At 35.2% G+C, this 24015-nt stretch overlaps 1 protein-coding gene across 1 annotated transcript in view; it reads left to right on the top strand.

Moving 5' to 3' along the window:
• DNER (delta/notch like EGF repeat containing) overlaps positions 1-24015 on the top strand; it is a 112331-nt gene that overhangs the window by 46367 nt on the left and 41949 nt on the right. Inside the window, exons 3-5 of the mRNA XM_051626712.1 lie at positions 4744-4838; positions 7246-7412; positions 20293-20438. Coding sequence (XP_051482672.1) covers positions 4744-4838; positions 7246-7412; positions 20293-20438 — 408 coding nt within the window. The remainder of the gene's footprint in view (positions 1-4743; positions 4839-7245; positions 7413-20292; positions 20439-24015) is intronic.

Below are 24015 nucleotides of genomic sequence, written 5' to 3'. Positions count from 1 at the left end.
ATGGGATTTCTATGCCAGAAATGATTCTGGGTTATTGCTTGGCATGTTCATTGCAAGAAGAGAGTAATTGATCCCCTGCTTATGGTTTCATTATATTGTCTTTCCTTACTTCTCTTTTCCCTTTTTAATTATTCACTGACAGCTGTTCAAGATCTTGTAGTCAGAATGCAACTGGTTTTATTTCTCTCATTTTATTTTTCCCTTGCATAAGGAAGGCTAACAAAAACAGTTCTGTTTCTTAGAAAATACAAGATTCCTCTTGCCACCTTCAGAAGATTAGAAAAAAGAACTCATACAGATCTTATCCTGACAGAAAGGTATTTATATGAAAGGCAAAACTGCATGTTCAACTTACTTTTTTGAATTTAAAGTTAGTATGTAATCCTTTGGACAAAGGTTTGAAAGAGTATTTGCAAGAGCATTCCACATTCTTCCTACTGAAGAAATGAAAAGTTTTATCTTTCTTAGTGACCATGTCAGCTTTCATGGCAGACCACCCCAGAACTTAGCCTCTTTTTCTTGAAGAACCAATTTTCACACTCTTGCCATTAACATGTCTTTGAAATATGTTTTAATTTTTAAGCATTGAGTTTTTCTTTTAAGCACAGGTCTTTTCTGTAAGATGAGTTCTGTATTAATGTATTTTATTTAGCTAAAGAATGACATGTGGAAATGTGTGCATTCCTGTGTTCTTCTTAATTCCAGACTAATTTGCCCTACTTCACTTTGGCTGTTAGGCTGTGCAGATTTCTCTATTGGCCCACCAGGAGATAAAACCAGAGCAGCTTTTTGAGATGGGAAGACCAGAGATTAACTAAAGAGAACCCCACAGCTAGCAAAGGTGGAAAGCATCAACTCAAAATATGCAAGTCTGTGTGTGTGAATGTGCCTTTGGGGATATTTTGTATAACCTTTGGAATATTTTCCAAATTAATTGCTCTTATTCTGTGCTGCAGTGGGGTTTTGTGAAAGCTGTTGTGTTATTGAAGATACAATGGCAATTTACAGGAAAGACTTAGTAGACAATTGTCTCATGATGTGAGTTTTTACTCACAGAATCACAGTATAGGTGAGATTTAAAGGGGTCTGTGGAGATTGTCTTGTTCAACCCCTTTGCTCAAAGCAGGGTCAGCTAGAGCAGGTAGCTCAGAACTGTGTTCAGTTGAGTCTTAAATACCTCCAGGGATGGCGAGTCCACAAGATACATGGGCAGCCTCTTCCAGCATTTTGAACTATCAATTAGTTTTTAGAAATATTTTTTAATATCTTCTTAATAGGGTAGTGTGAAATTGCTAAGGCTAATGTGAATTTGGTCATTCTACTTGCAGACCACTATTAAGTTTGAGGAAAGTGTGGCATATTTTTCAAATAGTAAAATTCTTCTGCAGTTCTATAAACTCAGGAGATGAGACACAAAAGAAATGTAAACATGTATCAGGGAGGCAGAATGGCTGTATTTTGCACTGTTCAGGGTTAGTCTGCCTGTGTTGATAAGGCCTTGTAGAATTGCAGATGTCTGGTCAGCTTTCGAAGAAACATACTGTGATGTTTCATATACAAATATCTTTAGAGAGCTACTTTCAGGAATGAAGGCTTATATATGTATTTTAGTACAAATGCAGATTTAGTCTATATGTCACTTAGCCTCATTGAATTAAAGGCTAGTACACTTAATTTGCGAAAGTAATTAAGGCACTCGTGTGAAAATATTGCCTTGGGATCTATGCATTTATTTCAGTGCTTGCTGAATGAAGTGTATATCTCTTTATTCTAGTTGCTGTATAAGGCAGGTGAGCATTGGTACAATTCGCACAATTTAATTTTTTCGGAAATGTTGTAGTACAGAAGTATGATCTGCTGCTCTCTTCTTAGGTACCACACCCAGTTTCCTTTGCAATCTTACCTATGCTGCTGCTGTGGCCTGGTAAGGTAATCTTCTAGCCAGGTCCCTGTTGTATTGTTAAGGACCAGGCAGAGATCGTGGGTACTCTTCTGGAGATTTCACTCTTGCTTTCTCAAATGATGCTCTTCTTTTACCCATGTGAAGACTCAGAAAATCAGCACTGTTAAAACATTTGAGGCAGAAATGTTTTTTATATACTAAGTTCCCTTTTGAAAAAAAAGATTATTTAGATGCAAACATATGGGACATGTATGCATAGAGGAATTCTGTATTTCCTATCAGCAATTTAGTATTTAAACATTTTAAATTCTAAACGATATATTGAAGACTAGCTCTTTGATGTATTCTGTACTCATATAGGAGCTTATCTTTGTAAGCAGCTCCTAAATGTACTTTAGGCTCTGACAGGTGCATGAAGATTTTGTTTTCTTTAGTGACTGTTAACATATCTGCCGCATTTGTGTTGTATCTATGTCTGTTTCCCAAGGAACTTTCTTGCTGACCTAAAGCTTCTGTACTATTGAATGCTTCAGGGGAATTTTGGAAGAGTTTGGTGTCATTGCAGCTACGTGTAATATTTTTTTAAGATTGTTTTTAAATTGCCATAGATCGTCTGTACTTTTTTTACCTTAGCCATTCCACTTTTTAAATGTTAAAGAGGAATTAGGACAGGAATGCTCTTTATTTTACCTTCTGAAAACCATTTAAGTATATTTTCCAGTGAGTTCTGTTTCAAGTATCTCCTGCAGGTTCTAGGAGCTGCTTTTTTTTTTTTTTAGTGCCTTTTCTTATTGTAATGTATTAGTCTTCTTTGCCCTCATTCTTCAATCTTTCAGTTTTGCAGAGAGCTCTGTTAAGATAGGAGAGAGACATACCTAAAAATCTTGATATAAATTTCCCACTGCTGTGGATAACTGTGTAGTTTGTTTCCTGATTCAGGTATCAAAGCTGTAATTTTTTGCTCCATAGTGTTTGTCTGAAACAGGACATTGATGGAATACTTTTTTGTTCCTCGTAAGAGCTGGTGGTTCTTCCTGTGTTTTTTTTATTTGTCTGATGCAAGTTTCAGGTTTTTTAATATTAAAAAAATCAGATTTCAGCAGTTGTAAACTCCTGATTTTAGTGTCCTACTGGTTTAGATTATTGTATAATCAGGTTCATAGCTCGTGAAGTCAATGCCAATTAAAAATGGAGTTTCTAGATAGAGAAAGACGTGAAATATTACAGATCTCTTAATAGAATCAGAATCCTGCATTTTGCCTTTTGCTCTCCTGATTACCTTTGTAATATTTCCTACATGTACTTTTCATGCTGAGTGATCCTTAATTATGATGTGTTTGTACATAAACTTCTAATATGGAATAGGTAAATGAAATCCTTAAATTACATTTTTTATATTGTGTTCCCAAGTAATGGATGCATGAAAATTTACACTTATATAAATACTTTAAAAGTGAGTGTATTTTTAGATGTAGTATAAGGCTGTTTCAGAATAGAGATGTGGATTCCCCCCCCCGCCCCGTGTTCCAATAGTCATATAGACTCTCAAAGAAAACAAAAGTTTAAATCTTGGTAAATATGAAAGGAACAGTGTTAGCGAAACTAATTTTGTATTCATCATGCTTTGAATGTTAGCTTCATGATTTTGACTTTCAAGATTAAAAAATTGTAATGGAGATATTGTATTTTTTTTTCCTCCAAAACTTAATTGAATAAATACAATAAAGTTGCATCTCACTTTATTTTCATAATTAATATTATATGTCCCAGAGAATTTGACAACCAATAGAATAATCTAGACATTTTTGGGAAATGTGAATACTGAGTATTTGTCTTGCCTGAGTCAAAGTCAGTGCTGAGACTCTTAAAAATTATTAGATTGTGTTCTGGGCTTGTGTTGTTCATGTTTTTACAGATGTTTCATAGTAATGTTTACAATATGAATTTGAATTTTACTCAAATTTATAAATTAGATTAGGGTTTTTTCTTTGGTAGATGATCATGGAAGTGTGTCAGGTTGCATTTTCACATTGCCAGTATGGTTGATGTCAAAAGGTTGCACACACACATTGTAAATGAGTGGAAAAAAAAAAAGATTGCAAAATTTTCAGATGAAACTGCCTTATGTTTTTTTTACAGTGTGGTATTTCATAGGCAAGCTGATGAAGATACCTGAGAAGTACTTAATTAAAACTGCTGATGTTGATGTAAAATGATAAACTCAGTTATGCCACATAAAATATTACTTATATACTTATTTGAAAGAAACGTATTGTTTGAAACAGTAATGGTTTGAAAACTGCCTTTCTGACATTACTGCTTTACAAGATAAGAATAATTAAGGAGTCTTGTATGTGATTCTTCTTTGTTTCACTTGTATGGTGTCTTGATTTCTATGCATAGATTTGGCAAAAATGTCTTTTCACTCTCTAATATGTGTTTGAAAAAAACGTATTTCAATATAGTAGAAACACAATCTCACTACTTGCTATTGTAAATCCTCTGAGATCACCTAAATTAATATGGCAATATTTCTTGGATGTGACAAATGTTAGACCGTTAATCTTTTTCTACACCTGGTAAGTTTTAAAGCAAGATGCCTTTAGAAGTCCACACTTAAATGCAGGAAGTTTTAGTTGAAACAAAAACCTGGAGATGGTTTTGTGAATTTTCAGATTGTTGTTGTTAGCATGAATGTTTTGGTGAATGTTTTGGTGCGTCCTGATGCTCTTTAAAAAATGAGTGCTGGGCTCTTAGTGTTATATTTAAAAAAATTCTTTCATGTTTTCTTTGCACAGATTTTCTGGTTTAGTGTTAAATAAAGCTATTTTTCTTTTCAGATAACGCCAGATGTGGCTTGTGGAAATGCCAGTTCCAATACCTCTGCTGGAGGCCGGCTTATCTCTTTTGAAGTTCCACAGAATACATCAATAAAGTAAGAATATTTGTCATATGTGAAATATAAAAATGCTTGTATTTTAATTTGCCTGGATATTTTAGACAACACTTTCTCAGATTCATCAGATAACTGAAAGTATTTGAAGCACTTCAGACAGACTTTAGGCATCTAGCACTCCCATGACAGCTCTTTTATTGGTATTAATTTTTCCCATATATTTAATGTTTTAGAAAATATAAGCATGTAAACTGTCTATGGGCCATCAGAATGCATTAAAAATTATTGCAGATGTGTTCAAGATGTCCTCTGGGAGAAGACACAACATTTCCTTTCTCCTTCATGCAGTGAACACCTTTTTTCCCCCTTTATTCTCCAGATGCACTTGCTGATAGAAAGTGTTATTGTTGACTATAGGAATGCAGGTGTTTTGTACATTTGTATTTGATTTCTAGATTATTGCTTTGGGTGTCATCATCAGCTGTGATATCTTTTTGTAAGTCCTACAAATGACATTTCTCAAGAATTTGCATTTATTCTGTGTTACTCAGTTTTCAAATGCATGTTTTTTCAATCAGACACTTGCTTTGTTATTTTTAATTAACAGAACCTGAATTCCTAGAAAGATCTGATTCTGACAGCTGGAATGAGACCTTTTCTTACTGGAAATTTTATTTCAAATAAAAATCTGCCAACATAGTTATCTGGCTCACAGCTTTACTGCAATTTTAGACTTAGACATTCCCAAAATAGCTTTATTTTCTCATACTATAATCTTAACTTTCAGAATCCCAGCTTTCAGTTATAAAAGGCCACGCTTGCAGGAAAAAACAAACTGGTGCAAGCAGACAAGCTGCAGACAGTTTGAAGCAGTAACTGTTAAATGTGGGAGCTGTCCTACTCTTCCCACGGGACTTGAATCATGCTCATTCATCAGCGTTTCAGTTTAACTCAGGGAGAGAGCTGTAAGTTTGGATGCTCTGGCTGACTGGAATCTATAAGCAAACAAGTGTGTTTCCTTGAAATTAGGAGTAAGCTGGTGTTTGTGGGTTCTACAGCTGTATTTAAGACCCTTGCTAGAGGAACCCCATTGTAAAGGAGTTTGTAGGGTACACAGTCAGTTTTGGTGATTTTAATACACTATATGTCTTTAGTAGTGTTACATTTTGGCAGTTAATGTAGCCTGATACCTGTCTTCATTTCATGGCATTTCCTGTGTTTAAAGCCCAAGTAACATCTATGGTTTGATGGCTACCTATGAAAGGAAATTAATTTCAGTTTAATGACTTTTTTTGTTGTTTTGATTGTCAGATGTTACCTAAACTGCGAAACTAGTTACTATCATGTTCTAGAAGGAAGATGGTCAGCTCTGGCAGTAACAACGGGGGTTGTTCTTGAAGACCCAAAATACAGTCAGAAATTTTCTTCTTAGGAGGTCTAGTTGCATCATTTTCTTGGCTTATGTCAAGCATAATTATAAAGCCTTGCATTTCTTGTGTTTGAACTCAAGAATTGACAAGGGAGAGACTGCCCTGTGTTTTTAGCAGGATTGAAACAATTTCAGTACAGGAAATTGTGGAACAGAACTTAATCTCTGGGTATTTGGCGGCCTGTTTTCCACAGAAGAGAATTATCAGTTTTTAGCAGTTGGATTCAGTTTTGTTGGAGTTTTTGGAGGATTGTTAGAACTCACAGGGGATTCCTTCAGAGGAAATTAATACAAATGTTTAGGGACTTGCTGGAAACATGACAAGTTTTCATTTTTTCTTTATGGAGGTGAGTGGGGAAAAAAGTATCCTGAGAGGATAGAAACAGCAACATAGAGACAGTGCTGCCTTGTGGAGCTGGCAGTACACACACAGTTGTAGATATTTATCCAATCTGGCAGTATTCAAGAGGGCAAGATGGTCTCAGTGACCTTGGAAGCATTACATGACTAATTTGCTTTACAGAATAAACTGTTCTGAGCCTTCGATCTGATATTGTCAAACAGATGGGGATTTCTACCAGGATCAGTCTTCCGGTATGGAATGAACATTGAATGTTCTTCAGTAAACAAGAGGGCTGGATGCACTTCAGCTGCAGAAAATGATGTAGATATAGAATGAATCTACTCTTCAAAAAGGCATAAATACAAAGTCTGAGTAAGGATGCTTTGCTATCATGTAATATTTACATAAAACCCTTCTTGGACACTAAGGTGGTGTCTTTCAAGTATTAGAAATGGAGACTTTATGATTAAATCTGATACTACATAGACTTTTATGCAAATTTTACTATTGAAGCATTTTTATTTTTTGTGGACCTTCACAGGCCTTTTCCTGATTCCATACTTGCTACGTTTAAGTTTTCCTTCTTTGTTGGTAAGCTTTTGTACTGCAGTGATCTATTTCCTAATAACACAAATTTCCCTCACTCTAACCATTCTTATAATTTGTTTTCTTAGAATAAGGCAAGATGCTACTGCTTCTCTTATCCTGCTATGGAAGGTCACAACCACTGGATTTAAACAATGTTCACTTATTGATGGCAGAAGTGTCACTCTTCTTCAGGCATTAGGTGGACTTGTTCTTTCTGAAGAAATGCTTGCATTAGGAAACAACTACTTTATTGGTGAGTGACATGCTAACTTTCTGTTTATCACCTCTGGGTGACAGCTGATGGTTTACCCAACATTTAGAGAAACAAAAAGGTAATTCCTTTAATTTAAAATGCTGCTGAAAGATCCAGATGTGATATTGGGACCATGTTTCAGATATTGGTTCCTTCAAAGCAGACAAGAAGTACAAAAAACTCTACACAAGTGGCACCATTCATTGTAAAATCTAGATGGTGATTTTTTCCCTAATAACTTTATATGGTGCAAGGTATTTTATATGTTCTATTTTTATCAACTGTAAAGCTTTTTGTAAATGCTGCAGTACACGACTCTGAATGGTTGAGATGTTTCTTTGTCAGTTATCATGGAATACTTTTTAAAGAAGCAAACACAAAACTTGAAAAAATATATTAAAATATATCAGGAGATCTGATCTAACAGTGTTTATTTGCACTACTTGTTTTCTAGTTTTGTCTTTGTGAATATGGAACTTTTAAGTGTATGGGAAGTAATACTGATGTAATGCAGATTTAATGCATTAATAGACTTAATTAAATTGAGGTTTCTGGGCAGATGGTTTATTATACCAATGACATGATACCAGTGTCGTTGCATTAACAGCATTTATGGTAAACTTCTTGAAATGCTGTGTATCTTATAATGAAGTCTAAGCTGCCACAAATTGTTATTCAGCAACTTATCATGCTAATAAATGTAAAATTGAAAGCATTCTAATGCAGAAACATTGGACCAAATTCTAAGTGTGTATCTAATAGAGAGTAAAACCCAAATACAGTAATAGTGCCATGGGCTCTCCTTTTTGAGCTGTCACTTAGCAAAGATATTGCTGGAAGTTTGCAAGTTAATTACCATCAGCAGTGGTTTCTTTTAGTGATATTTATTGTCTTCAAATAATGCTTCAGTTCCTTATATTTTCTTTGTTACTTACTTTCTTCCAAGATACTTAGTTTTATTTTTTTTTCTTTTAATCTAATTTTGCATTTGCAATATAAACCAAGGTTTAGTTCATAAAAATGGTACTAGTGATCTTGCTTACTTAATGCAGTGCAAGTTTTCTGAGCCTTCTTAATTTACTTTCTTTGGTTTTGCTTCTAGATTTATGGATACTGAAATTCTTTGCAGAATTTCCAGTTGTAGTGTAATTTGATTTATGTGAAGAACATGAATTATAAATGTGTATGCATGGAGCAGCAGAGAGACTGAAAATAGAGAGATACATTCATGAATAGAAGCATCTGAGTGCTTAGTACAGATGAGTGCAGCTATAGTACATTTGAATTTTTATAAATCCTGTTTATTTTAGCAAATGAATGGATTACCTGAAGTGCTTTTGATAGAAAATGAATATGAAACATTCCTCTGCGCATCTTTTAGTCCTGAGGCATTGCACCTCTATACTATCGCATAGTCAAGTAATGAGAACTCAGCTGTTTTCTGGAGTAAGTTTTTTTTTTTTTTTAATGTGGCCTTGATTTAGTTAGCTTTTCCTGGAATAGTTTCCTTCTATTAAAACACTTGTGCAGAAAAAGGGTGAAATACTAAAGAACAGGAAACTGAAACATGACTTTGTCAGTTTAAAAGTGTTTGTGACCTCCGGATTTGCTGATCAATTGTATGGAAATATTCTGCTTAGTTTCTGTCATCAGTTCTCATCCAATAAAGTGTAAGTCTTGGATATAGAACTTAAAAAGGAATTCAGTTCTTTGATGTGATAAATGCTGAATTACATCTGAGTTCAACTGAAACCCATAATGCACCTAAGTATGAAGTACCTGTATAAAAGTAAATAAATATTTAACTTCAGATTTGCTCCAGATGTATGGAAATGGTCTGTGACTCTGACACACCTCACTTAAGTTTTTAGTTTTCAGTTAGATTAGATAAATAATTTTTTTCTGTTGGATGACTTTCCACATGTTTCTTGATCTCAATGACAAACTTATTCTAAGGTAGAATAAAAAAGCAAGAATGTAGCATGTTTTATTGATGACATTTAAGCCGAACAATCATGAGACCATAAGGTACTGTAGGATGCTGTGAGCATAGAGTTGCACAATAAGGCTGTGGACCGTGCCAGTTGACATATTTACTTTATATATATATATATACTTCTTCACCATTCATCTTCTGTTTATTCAAATGCAGTTTTAGAGGATTCTTCTTTGAATTGGTGAATTCTGTACAATTTTTTTGACCCTGTAAAAAATTTCGGATTTGAACTTTAAAAGAGAAATTAAGATCTTTTGTGTTTTTTTTTTTTTTTTTTTCTGTGTGTGTTTTCTGATATACATCTTATTTGAGTTACTTCATATTGTTGCCTCCAAATTTTGTTTCTTAGCAAGGTACTTCAATTACCTCTTGCAAATCTTTCTGAATAAGATGGTTATGTCAAAAATAAAATGTTTAGGGAAATATTATTTGTTTTGTGTTATCATCTGGTGACACAAGTTTAAGGTTGTTTAGACAGCATTGAAAAGACTCAGAAGTCAGTATCATGAACTGGTTTGCTGATCATGTGATTCAGGACACAATGTCTAGAGGTTGGAAAGAATGCTGTGGCTGAGATCTAAAACCTGACACCTTGATCATGTGGGATGTGTATTCCACAACATATCCCAAGGTGCTGGTGGATCTTAATGCCAAATTCTTACTAGAAAAAAGTAATCACTAGATGGCTGATCTATAGTACAAGCCAGGTGAACTGTTGATCTCTTAGTGGTTGCAACAGAAATGCTTCATTTGATGCCAAGAGAATTTCAGTTTTGTGCCCAAATTCAGGACTTAAACCCCCAAAACTATTTTATTGAGGGCATTTCTGAATAGCAAATGTTTTTAATATCTATGGATCTGTGGTGAGTTGAAACTTCTGCTTGTTTTGTGTTATGGGGAATCCAGTTCCCCCAACATTGTGCACTTATCTCTTTCAGGGAATAATATACTGGATTTGGGAACATGTAAAGAAACATACATATCTTTTTCTATATATGTTTGTCGCAAGCATGTGAGATCTACTAACTGATTAAATAATATCTCTTGAGATAATAATGCATTAACATTTTCCTTCAGAAAATAAAGAAGGCCTTGCTGAAGGACTTGGAAGGACATTTTTCAGCCTGTATGGAAACTCTCTCAAAAATCTTCTGTGATTTGTTGCATGCATCATGTTTATGCAAACATGCAATCACACTCTGAAACCTGGAACATTCATTCTGGAAACACAGCCTGCTATAAAAATAGTGAGAAAACCCAAACCCAACACAAAATAAAAGCATTAAAATATTTATTTTTAAAATGCTCACATTTTAGAAGTTTTACACTGACTTAATACCGTCTGTTTCTTCCGTAGTCAGTTAATTTAGTCTGGTGCTAAATTAATATACCTGTTTGCTAAGGCAGCAATTCTGTGCCTTGTGACTCAAAAGACACAGCTATACTGGTGTATACTGGGTGTATGTATACTGGTTATACAGTTATACAGTTAGCAAATTATACTCAACAGTCCAATTCTGCTAGTAATCAAAGCCAGCACAGTTGTTGTGGGGTTTTTTTTGTTTGTTTGTTTGTTTTCCTTTTTGGATGAATTTGTAACTTGCGTGATCAAATTACATATTTTGTGATTATCACTGCAGTTTTAAGAAGTGCTTATTTTGAGGTTCTGGGCTTAACGTAGGGCCTGGAGATGGCAGTGCTGACTCTGCATGCAACCTATTTCCTTCCTTTCTCCCAACAACATAAAAAGAAGCAATTATGTTTTCAGGTCTTTATCATGGTTATTAGGATATTAACTCTGTTGTCAAAACCTTCTTGTCATCAGCTTCTATGATGAACTAGTGAAAAAACTGCTTTTCTGCCCTGGTGTGCCTAATGCTGAAGCTGCAATGATAGGAGCTGTTTCAGAAAAACAGTAAAACAGACAGTTGAGAATTAGTATTTTGCCTCCATTTCCCAGCAGGTAAAATGATAGAAAAGTTTGTATAACTATATTTGTTAAAAAAATGCTTGTGAATAGCTTGACAGTACTTGCTTTCTGATTTTATGCTTTATTTAGCATTTTCATGATGCAGCTTAAAAAGCAGCTTTCATGATATATTGATGTTATTTTTTCTATGTATTATCTGCTTATAAAATAAGAGGAAGAAATTTATATGCAAAAGTGCTATTTCTCAGATAAGACCTTACAGATAATAAAGCAGAAGGTTTAACATTTAATATTAATTAATATTTTTATCTCAATAAAAAATAAATCCTGTGTCTCATTCTTTAATTTCTAAGGCTTATTTTCATTACAACAAAGATAAACTGATGTAGACCAGGTCTATAATCTGGTTTTCTGCATGATGTCCACCCTTTTGGATCAATACAATTTAAGCACCTGGTTTAAACTATAATTCTAAAGTATTTCAAAAGTATTTCCTTAAATAAAATTGGTAGCTGTACAAGCTGTCTTGAAAATAAGTGCTATAGCATCTTTATGGGGAGATGAAGAACACTGATGCTATTTATATGCTATCACCTATAGGGCAGCTTGCTTGAATTCCACAAAACTTTTTAAAGTTTTGCTTAAAAAGGAAAATGAATGCTTGGGGCTCCTCCAGCCCAAGAGATCTGGTGCATTTTAAAAAGTGTGTGAACCATATGTATAGGTGTATAGAAAGGATAGTATTTTCCTATCCAAAATGCTGTGCTACCTTTCTAATGCACCAAAGTGTTACTATCTATGCCCTGAGCAGTTATTTGCTCTCTTGATGCTCTTTGGGTTATTTAATGAATCTCCTTGCAACATCTCATCATACAAGTGGTCACCACTAATATGGCTGCAGGTATATTGAAAATGAAACTTAGTGTACAAAATACTACATTAAAAATAAATAATGTGGAGTTACGTTTTGAAACAAGTCAGTCTGATTTCTAGCTTTTTTATTCTGGCTATAGAATTTTAGTTTAGGAGGCAAGTTGTAACTGTGTCTTTTGGGTGGCATGTTTTGTGTTGTTACATGTACTTAAAACATGCACATATTTCCATTGAAAGAAAGCAGCTGGTATGTTGAAATTGTTTTTAGTTAAGCAAAAAGGAAATAGGACGATTTTATTTCCTAACAGCTGATGTGTAAATAGAGTTCACTGAAAACCACGTAATCAAATTACTCTAATTTTAAGATGTTGCTGCATGTCAGCAACATCTGCCTGAGCTCCTGGCCCATGGCACACGTGCAGTCATGCAGCTGAACCCTTCTTCACCCTGGACTCAGTTCAACCCATTGCCTTGCCCATGCCACAGGGGAGTGTTGGTGCCCTCCTGCAGCAGCATGTGAATGTGTGGCTGTGTTTTCATTTTTATGTATGCAGTTTGCCTGGAAGGGCCCTGTTGTAGGCAGTATCGAGTACTCTGCTCAACTGTGAACAATTCTCTTGGGCATAAGAGCTAACCTTGCTGAAAGCAGCTATTTGATAAACAATAGCATCACCAGAAGTGCAAACAGTGTAAAAATTCAATGACATGTTAATTTCAATGACTTTTTTAAAAGATGGGCTTATAAGGCAAAATGTTTAGCATTCAGCTGAAAACCAAACCATTCTGAAGGATGCTGTTAGGCTATATATGAAAGGGTATCTTTATAAATATGATAAAAATCAATATCCTGCTCTTCATGAGCAAGTTTACATGTACCTTGCATCACATATAATTAAATGTAAGCATTAGACTACTTTTTCATACAATATATTATGTTTTGAGCTACCATCTCAGTGTTTTTAACGCTTTACTTGTCTTTAAATTATCAGGAAATTATTCAAAATTAATTTTTATTCACTGCTACTTCTAGCAACTAGCAGTAGGAAATCAGAACCTCTTTGGAGGTTCATCTGTTCAAATTTGTAATATTTGGTAAAATAAATGTTTGGTTTTAATATTTCTCTTTCTTCACATATGACTTTTGTGACCGATTCACAGTCAAGATATTTACATTCAGTTTATCACATAGTTTGTTGTGCTGTGAGATCTTGGACAGACTGCTTAACTCTCTTCAACTAGTAGTGTAAAATACTGTACAGTGTATTTAAAAGTCACTCATAAGCCACTCATAAGTTTAGGTTGAACCAGTGACTCTAGATAAATCCTAGCTAACTTTGCCATCCCATCTAACTCAGCTCCTGTTATGGCAGTCCCAGCTGTGTCATTGTACTTCACCACACTTAGCTGCTTTTGTGAGGTGTGGTGTCAGAGATTCTGGTGGTCTACATTTGTGCCCAAAATAGTTTGCTGCCAGCTTGGCAGTACTGTGTAGATGCTGATGAAAAATAACATAATGAGGAAAGCGTGATACAGGAAATCTACTAGAAGATTAGTCTTGTCACCCTTCGCCGGGCTTTCACCAGTATTTTAGACAGTAAACAGAGCTCTTGAAGCTGGGACAGAAGGTCATATTCTAAGCTTATGTCACATCTCCTTAATAAACTGTATGGAAGTGCTTTCATAAGTGTAAGAGTCCTCTTGCTAGCTGACTACTTCATAATCCTATTATGGCTTTTGGTCCAGTCAAATTATTTAAGTTGGATAATTGCTTAGTAACAGTGAAATTCAGAAATTGCAATTTGTTATAAAGGAAATGTGATGGAACGTGTTTGTGAATTTTTCTATGCTAAGTGAATCCAACTGGTTTGCTAAGTTCATAAATATATTTTAACTGTCAATCCTGAAAAACTGAGCTCCAGCTTGAAAGTCAAGCTGTGTGCTATTTCTTCCCCAAAGTTTCAGTAATAATTTTCTGACATCCAAATTTTGCTTTCTGTCACACCTGTGTAACACTAGTATTGTTAATCCGCCTCTGAAAGCATTGCAAAAATGTTTCTGAGAGTATAACTTGACCAGCAGCACATTTATCTTTTTCACTGTAATGGTGCTTCTGTCTGAGAAGAATGTATATGTTTGATTTGCAGAGCCTGGGATGAGTTTTCAGTGTTGGTAGTGAAGGAAGAAAGCACATCTATTTTTAAACTTAATGTGGCTATGGTATTGATTTGTAGAAGAAATAAAAAAGATAAGATTTACAGTCACCTCCAACACAAAAAAATATTTAAGTTGCTGTTTCATGTGAGTTTTTGAGAAAAGAAAGCATTTGAAACAGTTCAAGAACTCATTCTCACTAAAATCTATATATAATTTCAAAAGCAGTATCTGACCAAGGCTTCTGTGACAAAGCACAGTAAACATGCTGATCTATATAGAATTTGAGAGAGTTGTACCACTTATAAATAGTGCTATTTTTTTGAAAAACAGCAGTTTTGTTATTGCAGCTGTATTTTTGTATCCCCAGATGCTATGTTGCCTAGCAGTATCATCAGAGAATGACCTCAGATGTTCTTTCTGTTCTGGTATCCTATGGCACTGATGGCACAGAAGTACTGCATCAAAGATTGCAAATGTCAGCGACTACCTGATTCTCATTTCTTGTTTTCTGCTCATGTTTGATAGTCATCCTAAGGCAAACTAGGAAGGGATTCCTGACCCATTTTTCCAAATTTTGTAGAACGGTAGTAGTGTTAGGGTCCTAAGGGTATTGTTAAGCCTTAATGACCCCAGAGGGTCATGGCAAAGCTGATAAATTATTGTCTATTTATAAATAAAACCAAAACAAAAACTAAAAACTAAACTCTAGATGTCTTTAAATACTAATGATAAAAGAAAATATGTACAAATATATGCAAATATGTGTAGGAATGTACAATCCCTCTATTGTCTCCCCCCACTCCCAGTAACTCCCACAGCCCTCTCCTGAGCTGAGAGCAGTTCCAAAATGTCCCAGAGCACTGCCAGAGACAGCACAGAGTAAAGAGGAGTTGAGGGCAGAGTTATGAGGGTCAGCAATGCACGAGGAATCAAAGGAGATGGATAGATGGAGTCTTCCCTGGATGCCGGTCATGGATGGAAGAGAAGGGAAGAAGAGAAAGGAGGAGGGCTTGACTTTTGTGATTCCTGAATTTATACCGTGTTACATATATATGGATGGAATATTTTGGGTGGCTAATTTTGCCATTTGTCTAGTCTGCTCTTCCCTATGGGAGGGCTGTAGATATGACCCTTCTGCTCCTTTACTGTCCGAAGCAGCAGATTCAGCAAGCAGAGCAAAGTGTCCTTGGTCTCTCAGCAGTGACTATAAACATTCAGGTGCTATCAGTCCACCAGCTGGAAAACTTGCTGCTACTTTCAGCAACTGTGCTGCTTAAAGGAGTTAGCTGAAGAAAAAAAAAAATCAGTAAAAAAGAAAATTTGCTTTCTCCTGGTTTAAACCAAGACAAATCTTAGATCAATAAAGGCACTAACACATAGTGATGATTATTATGGACTTCATAGTCTTGAATGTTGCCAATACCATATAATACAAGGACAATGTGAGTGCTATCAACATAAAATAATATTTGGATAAAATTTGGATGTCAACAATTTTAGGAGAAAAGACTAGAATTCAAGGCTCCTTTTGTCCTTTTTCTGGTGGGTACTGTAATGAAAACTTTGCTATTTTCTTTTTTTCCTAGCTTTCATTCTTTAAATTTTATTTTTTTTTTTTGCAAAGTTCAATGGCCACAAAAGGAAGTGCTGAGCATGTTGACCACTCCTGTTTAGCTTGCTGGTTAACATTTTCTCCTGTGATGTGAGATGTTTGGTAAAACAGAAAATACCTCTTGGATCTTTTACACGTTAGGTTAATTCTGTAACTTTCCATTATGTGAATGAACTGACAGATGTACTTATGTAGCTTGTATCAGGCCACTAAGGCTTATAAACTATGGTTCAGTATGCTCTTACAGCAATGGTAATGTTTCTGGAAACTGAGATCAGGTCTGAAAGTTCAGTAGCTTTGTTATGTCACTACATGCCATGAACTGGAGATGTGGTGCAGGCACACCCAATACCACTTCCTTGCTCCTCAAGGACTGATTCTACCTGGTTTTCTTCCATTTGTATATATCCCAGTTTCCCATTTTCCAAATAATGAATGTACTGTACACTGGGAATGTGGTGGAGAAATTACATAATCCTGTTTTGGGTCTTTTTTCTTTTTCCCAGCCATTTTGACTTATTAATACCAGGGCTATATACTGTGCAGGGAGACTGTAGGCACTTAGTGTCTTTGAAAACTCCACTGTTTTGCAAAATGCTGAAGCTCACAACTGACCCCAAAAGCTTTTTGCGTGGGAAAGTGTTGAGAGAGAAAAAGAGAGCAGATGGAAACTGATAGACATCCCACTGCTGTCTAATTTCCTTGGGAAACCAGACTAAAAATAAATTTGAAAAGTTAAGGACCGATGTTTCATTTTAAGTGAGTGTCCAAACCCCTTGACAGTTGCCCTGTCTCACCCAAGAAACCTTTAGATGGACTCAAAGACCTTTGTGTATTGGAAGTTCAATATAGGGAACTTACTGTATTTCTACAGTAAGATGATAGGATAATGATCTGAATTGGTGGCCTGTTAGCTTCAGTCTTCCTTATTTTGACAGTCCACTATGGACCAACTTCCTGACTTCAGTCTGCTGTGCATAGAAGGAAGGTATTGCTCAGAAATGGGGCTTGCAAAGGAAGCAAATCAGTTTGTAGTCCAGAAAATCTACAGTCAATTAATGTGTGATTAGTAATCTGAATGGCATTATATGATCTCACTGAAAGCACCTGGACAAAATGATAACATCTGTCGTCTTTTATTTTGACTTTATTACTTATTTTTCATACTTAACTTTTTTGATGTGAGAAAAACAGGGACATAGGTGTTTTGTGCTCCTAGGGGTGAGTAGGTGAAGCTCCCAGGATGGAATGAGCTATGGTGTATTTTACTGTGCATACTGCTGATAAAATCCTGCAGGTGTTTCTCGGACTATCAATCGTGTGTGCATAAAGCTTGAAAATTCCTCCTCTGCAATCTAAATGACTACTCACATCAGATGACAATTTATTAAGTTATTATTGTTTCCATAGCATTACTCTAAATAGCTCAATACTGAATTCTTCAACCTAAAATAGGTTGTTGTCATTGTGTTTTAAGTAGTTTTAGAATACCAGCAAGGTTGAACTGAACACAATTACCTTTTGCAATAAACAGCTGTAATGTTTTCCTCCAGACCTCAGATGGAGGGAGCTGAAATTATGCAGCTAAAATTATTCTCTTACCTAGAAATTAAAAATAGAACTTAAAACTCAGTGTAGTTCTGTTGCTGGTACGGGAATTGGCGAAGAAATTAATTGAAGTGTTTTGACCTGTTCATATGAGCTGTTCCACGGATATACGGCCACATGAGCTAGGATACAGGGAGAGGATGCAGAGTGAGGTCATCACAATTAAAGAGGAAGTGGTCAGAGACCTACTACACCACTTAGACACACATGAGTCTGTGGGACCGGATGGGCTACATCCAAGGGTGCTGAAAGAGTTGACAGATGTGATCACCAGGCCACTTTTCCATTATTTACCTGAAGTCCTGGCTGACTGGGAAGGTCCCAATGGACTGGACAGTAGCAAATGTAACACCCATCTATAAGAAAGGCAGAAAGGAGGATCCAGGAAACTATAGACCTGTTAGTCAGACTTCAGTACCAGGGAAGGTCGTGGAGCAGATCATCTTGAGTGTTACTGGAAGACATATAGAGGATAACCAGCTGTAAATACCCATGTTTTTATTTTTCTAGTCTTTGGAAATCAGGTGAGATAATTAGAAAGTACAGGAAAATGTGTGGCATTCCAGTGAGAATAATGATTTTTTAAATTTTTTTTTCAGTGGTTTGCCTAAGGGCTTTTGATACCAAAATAGTAACAAGACTCAAAGTAAAAAGGAGGTTGATTTAATATTCCTTTAGGGAACTGTCCTGAAGAATATGTAACAATCTGCTTCAGACAAGCAAATGGGAACCCAAAGACATTTCCTAAATACCACATTCTTCCAAGCATTCACATATAATTGCATGACTGCCAGTGACAATTGCATTCAGTTGTTAAAGGGAATAATTCTGGCTGCATCTTTGAACAGATGGGTAAGAATAGTATGTGTATGAAGGCCAGAATAAATTGGCTTGCTTTAAAGAGGTCAGCAGATTACAATAATCTTCACTAGCCAAAACAGACCATTAGACATTTGGACCTATACCCAAAACATTTTTTTAATCTGCTCTTTTTGAATATTCAGCTAACTTGTAGATGCTATACTCAAGCTGATGACATCTGTATTGGACTTGAGTTTTTTCTTCTTTGAAGCTATGTTTGGGGATCATTGTTTCTAGCACAGGCAACTGGTTGTTCAAAGGAGGCAGCATTTTAAAAAGTAAAATCTGAAAATGAAGAACAAAGAATGGAAGTCTTTCATATGATTTTCTATGGAATTTGTAGTTAGTTATGCTTAACACTTGCATATGCAGGAAGTAAGTAATGTTTAGCAGCTGTTCTGGAAAGGGAATTTACGTGAAGTTCAGAGCGTTAAATGAAATTTAGTTCATTGCTATTCATTATCTTGTACTATATTTTTTTCTGCTTAACTAAATATTCTGCTCTTACCAGTCTATAATACAAGAGGCTGGACTGCACCTTTGAAATTCCTTGGAGTTCAGGCTGTAAATGGAGTCTAGAATTCCAAGCAGAAAATATTAGAAAAAACATTGTGTCATACACTTCCTGCATCTATTTTCTCTATTTTATAAATAAAGCATATTTTGATTAAAAAAACGCATGCATTTTTACATAAATTCTCTATTAATTTCTAAGAGAAAGTATAATCCTATAACAGTTCTGTGTCTTTAGCTTTCCATACTGATCCTATAAACAGACTTAAATGCTTAGGATCTACCTACATTAAGGATAGTGAAGTAAATTTTAAGTTTGACAATTTGTGGAGGGATCTTTGGGGTTTTTTTATACATATATTCTGCATACAGTATATACACTGTACCAAACCCACACTTTTTATATCACTGAACATTTATTCTGCCACAAGCTTCCAGAACAAAACAACTAATTGATACCTCACAGAGTGGGCTATAACCCAGGAATGTAATCGCTGTGGTGGAACAATGTAGTTCGAGCATAAGTCACATATAGGAGCAGAGTATATGTATTTTAACATGTATTCTGACTTAATTGTGTATGTCATGGGCTGTGTATGTACCTCATTTTGTCTTTCCCGCTGTCCTTTATTTTCTGGATGTATCTGTTAGAAGTATGGGTGATAGGGATGTTGTTATGCTCCAGTGTATTTTAATAGCTTCCAACCAACTATTTTTGATTCTGTGCAATTACAGGTGCTTGCCAGAGATTAATGAATTCTTTTTCTCCTCATCAAATGTTCCCCTTTTCATGTTTTGTTCATCTATACCTGGCTTATTACCTTACAGAGTGATAAGATCAGACATTCAGTTATATTTGTATTGCAAATACACAAAGAAATGCTGTCAAGCTATGCATGTATGTTCTCACAAACTTCATAAAAATACAGCCAAAGAGCTTGTCCATCTGTTACGAATGTAATGCAGCTTATCTGTGTACTTTTTAGCTCCGAAGTAATTTTTAGAAATTAATTTAAACATTTTTCTCCACGGAATTTGATTTTAATACTACTTGTCATTAAAAAACTTAAGGGAGTATATTTTTTACTTATCAAAGAGATAGCAGGCAAAAGGATTTGGGTATTTGAGACCTAAAAATTAATAGCAGATTAGAGCTCTGGAGCTAGATCTGTTTCACCAGCCTGCCTTCCTTTTGTTGATCAATGTAATAAGTGTTTGTTTCTAAACTGTATTCTAATTTGTATTGTAGAGCACTGATATGTATTAGCGTATTTTATCACAGAGTGAGAATACTTTACATTTTTTTTTTTATTTTTTAATTTTTTTTTTTTAGGTTTTTTGAATGATTCAGTTACTAAATGCATTGTGGCTCTGCGCCTGACTGTAATAGTGAAAGTCAGTACCTGCGTGCCTGTGGGAAGCCATTCAGATAACTTACATTGTTCAGGAAAAGGAGAATGTATCACCAAACCAGATGAGGTAAGGTGAATTTATTAAGACCTTCCTGGAGTGTGGAAATTAAATGATAATATAAATGGAGGGTAAATTATACTTGGTCCTCTGTGTGTGTGCATACTTTGCTGCTGTGTTATAGGCTTCTAAAGCTCACAGATGTTACTAAAGGAGAACAATATTCACTATTTAAAAAAATCAAGCACTTAAACAAGAAAATAACTGGTATGAGAGGCCAAGATTCAGACACTGCCCTGGCAACAGAAAAATATCATTCAAATAAAGCTTAAGGTAACGTGTACTGCATCTTGCTGTCACTATACAAGTAGATTTCTTCCTGAGATGAGTAGCATATGGTGAGCATGTGGGATTCGCAATCTCCAGATCAGTGTGTTCCAGTTTGTAAAGTCCTCAACCTTCTTATGGTTTTGGGTCTGATTTAATCTGGTACTTACCTCTCCACATCTCAATAATTGCTCCCAGAAGTAGCTGATTGGTGCAATGGAATTGTTCGAACATAATTATGAGAAGAGAGACAGAATAGAGTGATTTGGTAATATTTTGAAGTTTTTCTGTACAGCTTTCTCCTTTACATAATACTACATGGAGAGATTACAATGGTGACAGCACTTCCACTGGCCACTGAGGAATTTTTTGTGCAATCTAGTAACATATGAAAATAAGAACTAAATATGTCAAAATTGCAGCTTGTACACTGCTTTTACAAAACCAGAATGGCTGCCTGTGAATGAGATTAAGTGTTCTCTGTTACCTCCTATACATGTTGATTTTATTTTATGGATTAAAAGTAATTTACAGCACAAATATGCACACTTAATCTTTGGTTTTATTAATATTCATTTAGGAGATAGAAGTAATAGTAAATGTTGAGTAAATATTAACAGCTGTGAGCTTGCTGTGAGCACAGAAAATTTGGCATATTTAAGGAATTCACTGTTAGTTCATCTGCTACCATTTTCTGATTTAAATTCTCAATAAGCACGTTTGGATAGAAAAATGACTATTTGAATTGTAACAACAATAATTAAATTGCTATAGTAATCTATATATGCATGAAAGTGCTAACATCTGGCATAATGAGTATCTATTTTATTTTTCAAAAATGAAATTTTAAAATGCTTGAGGTAATGTGTGAGCACAAATATTGCAAGATGCATTTAGAAGTAAGTGCTACTCTACCGCAACAGCTGACTGGCATCCCAATAAATTATTCATTCAGATACACTGTCTTATTTCATAGTCCAGTTTAGCTTTTCTGCTTTACTATATTTAATATTTTGATTTCATAAATTCAACATATTGAATCTGACTTATGTAAATAATATGTTCAAGTTTACTTTATATAACAGAATATCAAATTGTCTTCTTTTTCCATTTGTTGTCAAGTTGAGAGTTACAGCCTTTGAGAAATAGCCTGATTTGCTAATTTTGATATTGTTTGTCGATTTTTATGACTCTAATTTCTTTAACTTATTGCATGCACAAAAAAACCCCCAAAAAACTTCCTGTGTCTATGCAGAAACTTTAATAATTTTGTGTTAAGGAAATTGCATATATGGTCTTTAAAAATTGTCCATGCTTTATAAATCTTTGAGATGTGGTGAGTAAAATAAGATAATCTTTAAAAAGAAAGACAAACCAGCTTCATGGCAACAAACAGGAGCTAATATGTCACTCAAGAAAGAGAAATCAGTACCTGTACACCTGTAATCTTGACACTGGAAGTTTTATATGATACACCCAGAACTGGTAGTGACAAATGAACCCCCTCATGCACATGTAGTGTGTTGCTTTCACTGGAAAATAAATAGAAAAATTTAAATTGTTCATATCTTTCCACCTGTTCTTTATCTGAACCAAAAAGTAGTAACTGGAAAATTTACTGAAGTAGTGTTTTGGATGGAACTCGCACTAGGCCATAGTTGATCACATCTCTGTGGCTGAAGCTGTGGGACTTAGAAACCATATTAAGGTTCATTCCTGAAGAGGTATCTGTCAATTCATGGTAGTCAAAGAACTGGGATTAGCAGGATTCTCATTGTGTCTTCAAATAAAATGTTAACTTTAGAAATGTTATGCTTTTTATTTTCACTGTCACAAAGTGCTCCTGAATTTTCCAGAACTTAAACAGATGAGGAATGTTGCCAGCAATTTTCTCAAGTGCCATCAAACCTGTGCCAGGTAGCCTGCTATGCTGGAGTAACTCACTAAAACCTCAGATGCAGTGTTTCCAAATGTAGCTAAATTATGTCCAGCTTCCTAATCCGGGGAATAAAAATGTCGTCTTGTCTGCTCATCCACAGTGTTTTTTTAAATCTGTCAGTTTTCAGTGCTCTTTTAGCCTCTTAGTTGCATAATAGAACTGCAGCAAGGAAACAGATTCAGGCCCAGCAGCACAGGTAAAAATAGAAGGTGCATATTTCATTAAGCAGGGATTTTTTTGCCATTGTTTAACTCATGTTAGGTGTCATATGCCCTAAAATGTCTCAGTGATTTCATAATGATGGAGACAACAACTGCCAAAATTACATGCTTGACACATATCAAACCCTTGTGCTGATTTGCCAGAAGACACTTCTGCACTTATTTTTGCAGAACTGAAACTTTAATTTTCTTTAGGCTTACAACATGTCCTTTGTGATCTGCTGTTTGTTTTTATCTCTAGTTCATTCTGTGTTGCACAGTCTAGTCTTGCAGGACACAAGGCAACTTCTTAGAGCCTAATACCATAAGTCAAGAGCTCTGCTGGCTGTAGTCATTGCTTCCAGTGCCAAGAAGATTAATGATTGTCTTTGTGGTTTTATGTACTTCATAGTTTTATTCCAAGTCTAGTTTAATGTAAAAGAATGTAGTAAGACATCTGTTTAATGGCAAAATTAAATGTAATTAACTATCTGCAGTGATAGAAGCGCAATGGCTTACTGTGTCTGTGGAGTGCATTGAACTATAAACAAATGAATTCTGGTCTAACCTGGAAACCTTGCCCAGTTTTTACTCATTCCTTAGTGATACATAATTTGGCTTCTACTCAGCTAGATGCTTATTATAGAATGTGGGTATGAAACAGAAAGCTTTTAATGGCAAGAGTTTCTTTTTCAATTGTTGTTGCTTTTGATAGGAACATAAAAATCACCCCTTTGAAGAAAGTTCTGTCAAGTGAGGTGATGCTGAATCAAAGTGATGTCTTTTCCTTGCTTTGAGTGGGCTTTGTACCTTTGCTTTACTGCCATGCTTGCCATTCCCTCACAATGGAAGTGGGAACGTGTCAGAAGGATAATACTGGTCTTGGCATCATCATAATACAAATATCACTTTCATATTTATATACTCAGGTTTACATCAGAATAAATTGTCCTCAAACCAGTTAGCTGTGCATGGAAGAGAAAAATCTTGGTATTAACCCAACAAGAGGTTTGCTTGGTTTGAGTTTCTGATTGTGTGTTGGATTTTAAAGTGAACTTTGGCCATCCATTGGATTTGAGAGCCACATTTTTGCTTATATATGGGGAAAAAATGATTCCTTTCACAGTTTATTCTGTTCTGTAACATCATCTCTCCCATGTAAAATATAGAAGAGCTGACT

The sequence above is a fragment of the Apus apus genome, chromosome 8 (genome assembly GCF_020740795.1).
Source record: "Apus apus isolate bApuApu2 chromosome 8, bApuApu2.pri.cur, whole genome shotgun sequence".
NCBI lineage: Eukaryota > Metazoa > Chordata > Aves > Apodiformes > Apodidae > Apus > Apus apus.
Note: the sequence above shows the minus strand (reverse complement) of the source record. Positions and strands in the feature narration are given on the sequence as shown.